This window comes from Desmodus rotundus, chromosome 2 (genome assembly GCF_022682495.2).
Source record: "Desmodus rotundus isolate HL8 chromosome 2, HLdesRot8A.1, whole genome shotgun sequence".
NCBI classification, from domain to species: domain Eukaryota; kingdom Metazoa; phylum Chordata; class Mammalia; order Chiroptera; family Phyllostomidae; genus Desmodus; species Desmodus rotundus.
This window is the reverse complement of record NC_071388.1, coordinates 77,284,758-77,299,003: the sequence shown is the minus strand read 5'-3', so window position 1 is coordinate 77,299,003 and position 14,246 is coordinate 77,284,758. Positions and strand designations below refer to the sequence as shown.

Here is a 14,246-nt window from a genome sequence, read left to right as displayed (position 1 = left end):
AGAAACATCAGTCAGTTGCTTCTTGCATGCACCCTGATGGGACCAAACCTGCAACCCAGCCATGTGCCCTGACCAGGAATCTAACCGGCAAGCTTTCAGACTGCAGGACAATGACCAACCCTGAACCAAACCGCCCAGGACCATTCACGATGATTTTTGATGAGGATTTCTTTTAAACATACTTCACAGGTTATTCTATTAATTTGTCTAAATTAAGCTATTAACCCTTTTAAACACAATTATTTAAAAAAAAACCTATAAAGAAAAAATGAAGGGGCACTTTTACATGAGAAAGACAATGCAAAACCTTCAGTTATTCACTCTTTCTTAAAATAATTGAAAATTTTATGTAAAACTTAAGTCTCCTAGTAATTTTAAAAGTATAGGCTCTTAATGTTAAATAACATTTTATATTTGAAATATTCTCTTTTCAATTAAAATTAAATATACCCTTGCTTGCAATAAATTCTTATCACAGAACCAAAGAAACAATTTTAAAACTTAGAATGCAGATTCTCAAGATTACTAATAAGTAACTTCTTGAGACATATCATTTAAATAGTATCTAAAACCAGTTATAAGCAGTCCTTACTCACACTGTCAAAATAAACTAACAACCAAAATGGTATTCAACTTTTATATAATTCTAAACAAATTGGAAATCATCAACAGCAAGTTACTAAAACTATAACTCCAAACCTGATAATCTGTAGAATTTCTAAAGCTGGGCTGAAGAAGCCTATTATCTAATTCACACTGGGAGTCCAACGGTATTTTCCTCTTAAGTCAAGAATCATTTTCTTACCATTGTAAAATGAACAATCCAAAGATTATAATAGTTGTGGCAGATGGATGAATCTCTTCCTGTGGAATTTTCCAGTATAGTGATCTTGGGTCCCCTAGCCAGTGTTTGCCCTTGACATTGGACTTGGGGGAGTTGGCAACTTCTCACATAGTCTCTACCAGCTATTCCTATTGTTATTAATTCCTATTATTAATTGTTACTAAGTGTGATTTGGGGGATGTTACGTAGCTTTCTGAGCCTTGTTTCCTTATTTTGAAAATATAGGTTAAGACAAAACAAAAGGAATCAGCTTCCTTTGCTGAGGTGGTTCTGGTGAATTACCTTAAGCAGTTATTCCTCTAACAAGGAGGGCTTTACTAATGAGAACTAAGAGGCACAGTATCCTTTTCCATTTTCTACTTTCCAGTACCAAAGAAATAAACTTGACTGTCAAGGAGGAAATTCTAAGATGTTCTAAATTAAAATTACTGCACCCAGAGAGTGGAAGAGACAGAACAGTTAGCCTGTTAATAGTTGTGGACCAGCTCTGACAAAAGGCTGCTATTTCTGTGTATCTGTGGAAATTTCGGATTAAATTCCAGGTGGCTATTTCCACAGATTATTTCAGTCAGGCATTAATAACTTCAGGAGCCTCCACCTCTTGCTTACATGGGGGCCTTCTGGACTGAAACCTATAGCCAATCCACAGGAGCCGCCTCTGCATGTATCGCTGAGCTGGCCCTGCTACACTCTCTCCTGCCCCTTTGCCTACAGCTAATGCAAATTCCTTCCGATGGTGTACATCCTTCTTCCCCTTTCCCGGTACTTGATGTATAAAAATGCTTACAAACTCAGAGACAATGGACATGTCTTTCTGATGGGGGAACTCAAGAGTTGGAAAATTTTTAGTTTTAAGTTATACTTAATAAGCTTAGTGATTAATGCATGTAAAAAGCTACTGTTCCAGGTACTAGGATGTATAACTAGACCCATCCTGACTCCAGGAGACCACTTGCAGTTTGACCTCTGTGCCCCAGGAGGACTGCAAGCAATCAAAGTGGTATCCAGGGAGAGATGGCCGCTGCCCAGGACACAGATAAAGAATCACTGGTCGATGGACGAAAGGATATTAGGAAGATTGCTGGACTGCTGCTCCTATCTGATTAACCTTTTCCCTGAATTCCAAACCCCTTACCTACTTTCCTCCTGAATTCCAAACCCCTTACCTACACTGTTCTACTTAAAAAAAGGTTGACTTGAGATGAAATGTAAGACGGTCTTTTAGGGGTAACCCATCATCTTTTCAGATCACCTGAAAAGACGGGACACCTGAACAAGAAGCCCATGAAGATTCAACCCTCTTTCTACTTATTGGTTCTGGTAGTGACAGGCAGCACAAACGCCCACTTTTCTGGTCTCATATTCTGGTGACTCTGCCAGGACAGACTCTGGGACTGTGCGGTGAGTCTGGATATGCGGTGGGGAGCCCCATTGCTGCAGCTCTGGAGACTCCCTAGCAGCTGCCAAGTGACCTCACTTGGGGACTCTCCTCCTCTGACTGTCGGCACTCCCCACTGCCTTCACTTCTTGATTGAATTAATGCCCTTTCTGGTTCAGGGTTAGATCGGTCGTCAGGAATACAGGTGCCTCTGGGTTGGTTTGTGTGATAGTACAGAGCTCTGTTGGGTAGAATGGGGGGAAGAGCCTGTGTTCCAGGAAAAAGCCTTTTGGGGCAGGTTTTGGCTGATTGGTTGACCAATGCTAATAAACCTATGACAAAAAAGAAAATGATTTTTTATTGTAATACTGCTTTGTTTACATATAATCTGGACTCAGGAGAGTGCTGGCCGCTGAACGTGACTTTAAAGTACTGTATACCATACTGCAATTAGAGTTGTTTTGTCAAAGATCTGGGAAGTGGGATGAAATGCCTTCTATACACGCTTTTATAACTTTACATAAGAAAGTGCAGAATTAAAAGGAAATAGATTAATGGTTTAGAGAAAAGGGAATTTGCCAGTGGCAGAGACCAGAAGCTCACAGGAAGATCAAGATGTTACGGCTGCTGTGAGCATGGTCAGGGTTCCCACGACCCCTCCAATCCTGGGGCATCTTCCTCTTTACTCGGCTGAGGGAGTTGGAGGAGGTGAGCCTGAACTGGTCTCTCTGCCCCAAACTTGTCTGGGGACCAAATTCAGTGGAGAACAAACCCCTCTCAGGGCAGGGCAATACCCTTTGGAAGACTTCCCGTGGGAGTAGGGCCAGAGGGCCAGCCTGTTGGCTATTATTGAGTACATACTCTGTTTCCTACATCGCATCTGTTACACTGAGAAAGCTCAAAGCTTTTTTATAATGGATGACTCTACTAAAATAACCCACTTAGTTTCATCAGTTTTTGCCACCTACCATCCCAACTGGGCAGACGAGCCATACTAAATCTTACTAAAGATTTTGCTTATGGGGGATGAGCAGAGGTTGGTGTTGGATAAGGCAAATGAAGGGGTTCAGAGACTGCACCAAGAAAATCCAGATGGGGCTCCTGACCCTACTAAGGCAGTAAGTACACCTTTAACCAAGCCGAGGGGACCCTAATGAGAATGGCCTTCTTATTTTAGAACATTGTAAAAGATGCATCCGTGAGGGACTTAAGAAAGGAGTCCCTAAGCAGAAAACTCTGACTATGGTACAGACAGTATGACAGTATGACAAAAGAGGGGACCCCTCTGAGTTTGTTGAAAGAATCTACCAGGTCTACATAAAATACATTGATTTAGATCCATAGGCCCCTGACAACATTAGAATGGTGACTATGACCTTTATCTCTCAAAGTGCACCCGACATCAGAAAGAAACTTCAGAAGTTGGAGGGAAGAACTAGCATGAATCCTTCCCTGTTAGTAGACATTGCCTTCAAAGTTTGTAACAGAGAACAGAAAAAGGCCTAAGCGGCCATTATGTTCTTGGAACAGGCCTCAGGGCAATTCTGTCGGCAGGCGAGGGGCGCCTGACCCCCGTCTAAAGGGCTTGCCTCTCATCTATGTGCGTGTTCCAAAGGAAAGGGCTGCTAGGAAAATGAGTGTCCCAACGAAGGAAAAGGAGGTCAGAGTCCGGGAACTCAAGAGCCACGCTGGGAAAGGGGACTGCTCTGACCACGAGTGACGGGCCGGAGGTTCTCTCATTACCACCCATTGAAGTCACCCCCCCAGGAATCTCAGGTAAAACTAACAGTGGGGGACAAACTGTAGACTTTTTGACTGATACCAGAGGGACCTATTCCACGGTCAACAGACCTCTGGGTCCCCACGGCAGGCTGTAACTGGAACTGGAATTTCTGGAAGCCTGGAAAACCAATTTTTCTTGAAACCATGAGAATGTGCTGTGGGAGGTACAATTTTAACTCACAAATTTTTATGTATTCCTGAGCATCCAATTCCTCTTCTAGGAAGGGACCTGCTGTCAAAACTATGCTCAAATCACTTTCCCTCCAGGGGAACAATAGCTCTGCCTACCGCTCCCTCCAGAGCATGCTTGGCAGCTCCTCACGAAACTGCGGAAGAAGAAAAACAACCCTGGCCAGAAGATACTGAGAATCAGGTAAACCCCATTGTGTTGGCTGCTGTAAAGCCAGAGAAGGCTAAGTGAGCCGTCCCTGTTAAAACCGACCCCAAACCAGAGGGGGGGACTCCTGATAAGAGGCAGTATCCCTTGCAGAAAGAAGCCCTAGAAGGAATACACCCCCAATAATTCAGAAGTTTCAAGAATGTGGACTGACTCAGCTCTGCCACTCTCTATACGATACCCATATTGCCCATTAACAAACCCCACTCAAGTGAGTATTGATTTGTATAAGATTTAAGGGTTATAAATGACATTGTACAGGACATCTACCCCATGGCCCCAACCCTTCTACTTTGGTGAACAGCATACCCAGCAACAGCCTCTGGAATTCAGTACTGAAGATGCCTTCTTCCACACTCCGGTAGATCAGGACTCGCAAACGTTGTTTGCTTTTGAGTGGCAGGACCCGGAATCTCGGGTCAAGACTTAGCACTGCTGGACAGTCCTACCACCAGGGTTCAAGAACTCCCCCATGACTCTGGGGGAGACCCTGAGCCAGGACTTAATGAGGAACTCTGTTATGATATGTAGATGCCCTCCCTAATTACCGGGACACCATTTCAGCAATGTTTAACTAATACTATGACTACCTTGAACCATCTGACATCTTGTGACTATTAAGTATCAGCACAGAAGGCCCAGATTTGCCAACAAGCAGTAAGATTTCTTGGGTTCCTGCTTGAACTTGGCAAAAGAATTCTCATTGGGAACAGAAAAGAAACCATAATTCAAATGAGAGTTCCCAATACCAGGAAACCGTTAAGAGGATTCCTGGGCTACTGGCACACTTAGATGCCAAACTTTGGGCTCATCGCTAAACCACTGTATGAAGTTCTGAAAGGACCAGAAGATAGCCCATTAGAGTAGACAAAGGAGTGCACTCAGGCTTTGGAGTCCCTGAAGGTGCATGTGGCTTCCTTTGGGGCTTCCACACCTACTGAAGCCCCTTCAATCATACAGTCATGAAAGGCAGAGCAGTGCCCTAGGCGCCCTCACTCAAGGATTAGTGACATTCCTTAACCCACCGCATACTTGTCAAAGAAACTATATCATACTGTCCAGGGGTGACCAGCCAGCTTGAGAGCTGTGGCAGCCACTGGTAAGCTTTTACAGGAAGCTGAAAAGTTTTCCTTGGGACAGCCTATCACCATTTACGCACCCCACTAAATATGGAGCCTGCTGGAGCAAAAGGGAAATTTGTGGCTCACTGCTGGAAGAATGGGCAGGTGCCAAGCAATTTTTCTCAACAATCCCAATGTCTTCCTCAAAACTCTAAGTAAGTTTAACACTGCCTCACTTCTCCTGGAGCCTGACTAGCTGTGCTAACACATGACTGTGCTGAGATAATTGATGAAGTTTATTCTAGCAGCATTGATTTACAGGACCATCCTCTAGAAGAGGCAGATGGAAGCAGGTATATGGACAAATGAAACAGAAAGGCTGGGTATACAGTTGTGACTCTTGAAGAACTAGTAGAGGTTAGTAAGGCCTTTGGCACCAGGAACCTCTGCTCTGAAAGTAAACTGATTACACTGACAAGGGCACTGGAATTGTCACAGGAGAAGAGAGTGAATGTGTATATCGACACAAGGTACGCTTTCCCGATGTTGCAGTCACATGGTTCCATCTGGAAGGAAAGAGGACTACTGACCTCCAGTAAAAAGGAAATTAAGTATGCAACAGAAAATTTAAAATTATTAAAAGCAGTTCAGGTACCTTTACAGGTGGCAGTTATGCACTGCCCGGGGCATCAGAAAGAGGACACTGAAGTGGCCAGAGGAACCAACCTGGCTGATCGGGCAGTGAAAGAGGCTGCTAAAGGAACATATGTAATGCCTTTGGTACCTGTTCTAGACTTGTGACAATTTGACCTTGAATATTCAACTACAGACTTAGAGAAAGTAAGGGCTGGGGTTTTGATGAAGAAGGCCCTGACAGTGGACGGAGGAAGAAGAAGAAGGGAGTTGTGCTGCTTCCTGCACATTCAGCAGAGCCTGTCATGAAGCACTTGCATGAGACCACTCACTACGGAAGGGATTCATTAACCACCTGTATTAAACCATGGCTCGCACATCCTAGAATTTCTAAAGCCCTATGAAAACTAATTGCTAGATGTGTCATGTACCACAAGAATAACCCTAAGACAGATCCCTATCAAAAGAAAGAAGGGAAACAATACCACAGACAGAGCCTGTTTGAGGACTAGCAAATAGTCTTCACCCAGGAGCTCAGGATGGAAATATTTATTAGTCTTTGTTGACACCTTTTCAGAATGGGTAGAAGCCTAGTCTGCTAGAACTGAGAAATCCTCAGAGTTAGTGAAAGCCTTACTAAAGGAAATAATTCCTTGCTTTGGCTTCCCCGGAAGCATCCAGAGTGATAATAGACCTGCTTTTGTTTCAGAAATTACATGGAAGGTTAGTAAATTTTCAGAATCCAGTGGAGACTCCACATGGCAGAGACCTCATGCTCTGGGAAGGTAGAGAAGATGAATCACACCTTGAAGAAAAAGATAGCCAAGAAACTCATCTCCATTGGGATCAGCTTTGACTATTGCACTACTCAGGATATGGGTGGCTCCTTGAAGTGGGATTCAATTGAGTCCTTATGAAATTGTGTACCATCGAGCGTTTCAGGCTATGATTAGGGTGGGAGATATGTATATACATCAAGAAGTGAAGGTAAAGAACTATGTACAACATTTAAGTCAGACCTTAGCTGTAACTAAGGACCTTGCCTGTGTCAGAGACCTTTCCCCCACAGGTTCGCTGCATTCCTTTGAGCCTGGGGACAAGGTGCTACTCAAGACTTGGAAGACAGGATCCCCAGAAAGCCAAGTAGAAGAAAAGTAGACTAGACCTGGGGATGTACTCCTCACCACCCCCACTGCGTCAAAATTGGCAGGAATAAAACCTCAGAATCATCACACCAGAGTAAAGAAAGCACCAGGAGAACAATGGACCGCCAAACAACAAGACGACCTGAAACTCATCTTTCGAAAGCAGTAACTTATACTCTATTCATTTAACCCCATGTTGTGGAGAACTTATTCCTTTCACACGAGATGAAAATGTTTGGGTATACTTAGCCAAAAAATGTTCTAAACACCTCTGACTTTTGTCTTGCAGGAGGAACCTATATTGAACAGACTTTCACTTCATGTGTAGGGGGTGTTTGCACTCCCCTGGGAAGCCTTTGAAATTATACTGTGTTTCAGCATATCAATAAGAACAGAATCTACTCTGTTATAATTGGGGACCTGCGGTAACTCTAAAGGACAGGGAGATGTTTTCCTTAAAAGTCACTCATGCAGCCCTAGCTGGAGAGTGGGCAACTTTTTCAAAAGCACTAAAAACTGTTTTGTGCTTTCAGCAGGTGTGAAGACGAATTGCACCACCACCAGTAATGTATTGTGTGCCTTTGGTCACATCAAATTGCTGGCAGGATGGCTTCTAATATGTGGAAGGACTAAGGACTACCTGTTCCTATGTTCCAGCAAACAGTTCTGGGGGACCAAGCTCTCTGGGAAGACTAGCAGTGTTTATAGCTCACAGGCCCCACCCCACCCGGGATGGACCGGAACTCTCCCCTGCACCTGACTGCAACAGTGATTCACACCTTTTAGCCCCGCTGAATATATTATATATCTTTGACTATATTTGTAATGCTAGTCATGGTAACCTCTTTGAACATAGCAATAAGTAGATTGGCCTGCGCTATGACACAAGCTTTGAATGCCACCACTCAAGCCTCCAGGGCCATCAGTCAGACACCAGGACAAGTTAGAGAAGCAACATTGGAGAACTGTGTGGCTACAGACCACTTCCTTTTAAGACATAATCATGGATGTGAAGAATTTAAAGGACTTGGCTGTTTCAAGCTGACAATTCACAGCTCATAGAGCATAAGGTAAAAAGCAAGTAATTGAAGTAGTGTCCAATGTAAAACAAAAAGAGGGATTCTTTGTTATTGATTTGTCTAAATTAACCTCCTGGCTGCCAAGTATTACTGGTCTTAGAGGCATTTATTTTTCCATTAGTCCCATCTTTTTCAGTAGCATAGCTTGTTGCATACAGTGTGCTCTCTTACATGGATCTGCAATTAAGTGCATTCCCAAACCCCCTACCAGACTGTCTAATGCTAAGATACACGCTCAACAGCAAAATGATTACTTCCATATGAAACTGATCTCAAAGAAATAAGACAGTTTAAATTAACAGTGGGGGAGTGCTGGGGAACTTAAAAGTTGGAAAAATTTTAGCTTTAAGTTATAGTTAATAAGCTTATTGATTAATGCATGTAGAAAGCTATTGTCCCAGAACTGGGATGTATAACTGGACCCACCTGACTCCAGGAGATCCACAAGCAATTCAACCTTTGTGTGCTGGGGGATCGCAAGCAATCGAGATGGTATCTGAGCCTCTGAGCCATTGTGCTCCAGGGAGAAATGTCCCCAGCCCAGGACACAGATAAAGAATCACCAATCAAGAGATGAAAAGGTACTAGGAAAACTGCTGGACTGCAGCTCCTATCTGATTAACCTTTTCCCTGAATTCCAAATCACTTACCTACACTTTTTTTTCCTTCTAAAAAAGATGGCTTGAGATGAAATGTAAGACGGCCTTCTCGGGTACATGACCCGTTGTCCTCTCAGATCCCCGGCCATCTGAATAAAGTGCCCAAACAGATTCAATCCTTGGCTCTACTTAGTGGTTCTGGTCGTGACAGGCAGCACGAACACCGACTTTTCTGGTTTCATTTCCTGCCTAGCCATGCTCCTGGTGGGTTAGACTCCATGCCCCGAGAACAGTATTTTATTTATTTATTTATTTTGCCAGCAATGGCCTAATAAAACCTTTCTTTTAAAAAGACTTGCACCCACGGAAGTTTTTTGTTGTTGTTTAGTGACTTATTCATCAAAACCAAAGAAGAAAAAGCACAGACTTTCCATTCTACCCAATTCCCATATAACAGCTTCAAAATCCTCACCATTATGAATTCCTCTGGAACCAAAATCACCTGGAGAGGCTGTTAGAAGATTGTTGGGCCCATCTCAGAAGTGAGGAGTCAGTAGGTCTGACTCAGAAAATCTGCATTTCTAATGACTCAGGGGAAGCCAATGCTGCTGACCCAGGGGCCACACTTGCAGAGCTCTGCTGGAGACAACGCCTTTAACCATCTTTTTCCTACTGGCAACAGTTACCTACAAAGGAGTTCCTATAAGACTATCAGCTGATTCCTCAAAAGAAACCTTGCAGGCAAGAAGGGGCTGGCAAGAAGTATTCAAAGTCATGAAAGGCAAGGGCCTACATCCAAGATTACTCTATCCAGCAAAGCTATCATTTAGAATGGAAGGGCAGATGAAGTGCTTCCCAGATAAGGTCAAGTTAAAGGAGTTCATTATCATCAAGCCCTTAATATATGAAATGTTAAAGGGAAATATCTAAGGAATAAAAGAAGATAAAAAAATCTATGAACAGTAAAATGACAACAAACTCACAACTATCAACAACTGAACCTAAACAAAAACAAACTAAGCAAACAACTAGAACAGGGACAGAATCAAAGAAATGGAGATCACAAGGAGGGTTATCAGTGGGGAAGGGGAAAGAAGGGGGTAAAGGTACAGGGAATAAAAAGCATAAATGGTAGGTATAAAATAGACAGGGGGAGGTTAAGAATAGTATGGGAAATGGAGAAGCTAAAGAACTTATATCTACGACCCATGGACATGAACTAAGGGTGGGGCGGGGAGTACGCTGGTGGGAGGGGCAGTGCAGAGCGGAGGGGAATAAAGGTGAGAAAAAAAAATGGCACAATTGTAATAGCATAATCAATAAAATATACTTTTTAAAAAATGAGATAAGTATCGCCCTGGCTGGGTGGCTCAGCTGGTTGGAGCATTGTCCTGCACACCAAAAAGTTTGTGGGTTTGATCCCCAGTCGGGGTGTGTGGGAGATAACTGATTGTTGTTTCTGTCTCACATCAATGTTTTTCCTCTCTCTCAAAGCAATAAACATCCTCAGATGAATTTTTTTTTTAAAAAAAGAGGTAAGTATCTAGCTTTTATTTTTTTCTCCAAATTGTTAACCAATTTCCCCAAGTCTTCCTTTCTACTACAAGAATATGTAATGCCATCACATTCAAGAGTTCAAATAAAAAAAATACAAATACACATAAAATAAAATAAAAATTTCTCCATAAAATAAAATAAAAAATACACATATACAAGTATGTCTATTGCTGGGCCCGGTTATACATTCCAGTTCCTGGAACAATAGCTTTTTATATTTAAATGTAGTAAATGTTACATCAGTATGATGTTGTCTCAATTAAGGTAGCTTTATTAGCACATTCAAACATCTGATAAGGCGAGCCCCACCAAGTCACTCTTGAGAGGCAAACACAAACCTACCTGGGCGTCTCGTCCTCAGAGCTGGAAGCCGGGTCGGTGCCCACCTCCTAAGCTCGCTATGAGGACCTAACTGAAGGCACACATGTGACACTTTGAAATGATAAAGAACTATGGTCCTGAGTTCTCACCTAAATCTGACTATAATATTATTGATGACCTCTTCAGATAATAAAAACAATTCTCAAGTACAGGTTCAATTAAAATAAAAAAAGTCCTTATTGGTTTTGAATGAATACTTTTCTTACACAAAATGTCTAATGGACCCAACATTGTTATAAACATTTTGGAGGGTAGAAAATTTTCCTGTTGCAAATTAATGCCGCCACTAGGAAAAGCAGTATGGAAGTTCCTCAGAAATTTAAAAATAGAACTCCATATGACCCACCAATCCCACGTCTGGGTATTTATCTGAAGAAATACAAAACACTAATTTGAAAAGAAGCAGGCATCCCTACGTTCATTGCAGCATTATTTACATCAGTCAAGACATGGAAGCAGCCCAAGTGCCCACCGATAGATGCTGGATACAGAAGAAGTGGTACAGATACACAACGGAGTATTACTCTCCCATAAGAGAGAATGACATCCTACCATTCGCAACAACATGGAAGAACCTAGAGGGTATTAGGCTAAGTGAAGTAAGTCAGAAAAGGACACATACCATACAATCTCACTTATATGTGGGATCTAAAAAAGAAAATAAATAAAGCAGAAACAAACTCAGATAACAGAGATTAAACTGATGGTTGCCAGATCAGAAGGGGGTTGGGAGGCTGGGTGAAAGAGGTGAAGAAATTAAGAAATACAGGTTGGCAGTTACAAAGCAGTCGTGGGGTTGTAAAGCACAGCACAAGGAATACAGTCGGTAATGCAATAACTCTATATGGCACTATGTGTGTACTAGATTCACTGCGGTGGTCACTTCGTAAGTTACAGAAACATCCAACCATTATGCTCTGTACTTGAAACTAACACAATATTAATTGTAATTGAAAAATAAAAAAGGAAAATATTCCTTCTTGCTCATCTGAGCAAAAGAAAAACAAATTAGTGACTAATAAGCAAAGAACACAGGCGTGGCATAGTATTCCTTAAATTTGTGCAATATTTCAGTTTCTCAAGAGTTGTGGAAAAGGCTCATGAGGCTAGTTTTACGGATAGAGTCGATTTAATTTCTTTTCTTAAGCTCTATAGTTGTACTCCACAAAGAAAGGGTACTGACAGAAGATGAATGCAACCCTCAGGGCCATGTATGTTCCAAGGGGAGACAATGAATGCACTGGGGAGACAATGAATGCACTGCCTGTCCGAGTACGGGAACAACTCAGAAACAGAAAACACTCCCACTCAAGAAAGTCTTAACAGAGACAAATCCTGCACTACGACAAAGCTAGCACCCAAAAGGTATTAGTATCACCCCCTGAAATAGCTCAGAAGGCCCTAGATTACATGTATGGTACACAGAATCATATAATTTTTTACCTACTAGCAGGAACATTACTGAATACTTTTTCCAATCCCTTTAGTTAATAGAACTAAAGATCAAAAGCTAGGTCCAAAAGCTCAAATTTTGGCTCAAGTAAATTCTAAACTTACCTTATGAAATCACTGGTTTCCTGGTCGCTGTCTTGCGTTGTGTCCAAAGAAAAAGCATCCGAGAGTTCAGCGGTGGAGTCCGGTCCGTCAGCAGCAAGCGCCTGCGTCCCCGGGGAGCCGCCGGTGGTGGCCCTCCCCTCCTCCACCCCTTCCTCGTGGTGGTCCCCGGCACTTGGCAAACCTTTCTCAGGTCTGTCATGGTCCTCTTTTAAAGAAGATTGCTTGGCCTCACCCAGAGATGATTTTCCAGAGATACTGAATAAGTTACCAAGAAACTGGAAAAAGCTTTCTTTTGGCTGCCGATCGCTCTCTCCTGTCTTGCTATCTGAGGTGGAACTGGAAAGGTCGTTTGGCTTTTTGGCATCTTCTTGCACTGGAAGAGTGGTCAGCTTCTCTGCATGGCTCCTTTTATGCTCACTTTGGGGAATCTTTGAAAACAAAATAGAGATAACAAGCATCACCATTAAAAATAACACAGATTGACACATATACACGGTACACTGGGCGCTAGACCCAGGGATACATCTATGAATCAGTGTGATGGCTGTTGCTCCCCTGGGAAGTTTGCAACCTGCTGAAGGGCACATTCAGCACACAGCCTTACGACACTATGTAGTGATCAAATGTCATGGAGAGAGGGGCACAGCACACCTGGGAAAACCAGCCCTGATGTGGTGGTGGTGAGAGCCGAGGAGGTAACTCAGGGGATGCTTCCTAGAGGACATGACCTCTGAAGGAGACCTAAACAGTGCCTTTGTGATGCTTGTGCATCTTCTGCCCTGTCCCCTTGCCCCTCCCCTTTCTCCCCTTCTTTCTGCTCAGCGAGGTACCAGCTTCTAAGGAGTTAAATGTGAGGGACAAAATGAGAAGAGTGAAAGGTTAAGTATGGGGGCCTAGTAAAGGAACAGATCCCGGCAAACTTGACGTGTATTTCAATTTAGCCTTTACTATTACAAAGCTAATGGACAGCATTTCCAACCATTTAGTACATTAGACAAATAACACCTAAATAGACTTTATCATTTCAGCATTGCATTCACCCACAAAGCTGCCACGTTGTGTAAAACTGTGCTTTGAGAAGATGAGGAAGGACAGCGAGATGGCACATCAATTCAGAGGCACACTCTTCGCGGTAAAAACGAAGCCCTGATACCTGTGTTAACGCAAACCAGAGACAGCACGGGGGGCTCCTGCCGATATTACTGCTTCCAGAAGTGCATTTTACCTGCCCATAGCTGGGTGCTAGTAAAGCAGACTCACTCATGCGTACTCTGGGTGAGGAAAGATGAAACTGCTAACTCAGAGAACATGCTGGCGTTCCACCTCACACTCTTCCCTAAAGCTTCACTGGCTTTAGGCCACTGTGCCAGCGTGCTCTGCCTTCCACACATGCTCACTCACCTACTTGTAAAAGAACGTGCTTCTGACAGTGTCTGTCAGATGTTATGCTCACCAGCGCTTCTAAAAGGAAACTCAAGTGTGACTCAGAGAAGGGTCAGGACGCCAAGGTACGAACCACCTTAGGGCACTGAAGGTTCACGTGACAAAGTTTTGCAAGAAGCTGATCTTCCGGAAGGCAAGAGGACTGTAATTATAATGTTATTTGTTCACCTCATTCCATGTTTTAATCCAAATTCAAAACAGTTTAAAAGAGTGTTCCACTAACTACTAATAAAATTTTGCACATGAGAGGTTGCAAAAATACATGTGTAAAACCCATTAGTCCAGAAAATTAATTTTGAGCAAATAATATTTTAAGTTTTCCCACCCTGGGTGTCAGAGTAGTTTGGAGTACACACACAGCATTTTTCTGTAGGTTAGAACCTTAATACA

At 42.8% G+C, this 14,246-nt stretch overlaps 1 protein-coding gene across 4 annotated transcripts in view; it reads right to left on the bottom strand.

Moving 5' to 3' along the window:
* The window catches only part of CRYBG3 (crystallin beta-gamma domain containing 3), a 119,817-nt gene that overhangs the window by 73,646 nt on the left and 31,925 nt on the right, over nucleotides 1–14,246 (bottom strand). For all 4 annotated transcript variants that reach the window (XM_053918287.2, XM_053918289.2, XM_045193576.3 and 1 more), the window contains one exon: nucleotides 12,414–12,841. In XM_053918287.2, the coding sequence (XP_053774262.1) occupies nucleotides 12,414–12,841 (428 nt within the window). The remainder of the gene's footprint in view (nucleotides 1–12,413; nucleotides 12,842–14,246) is intronic.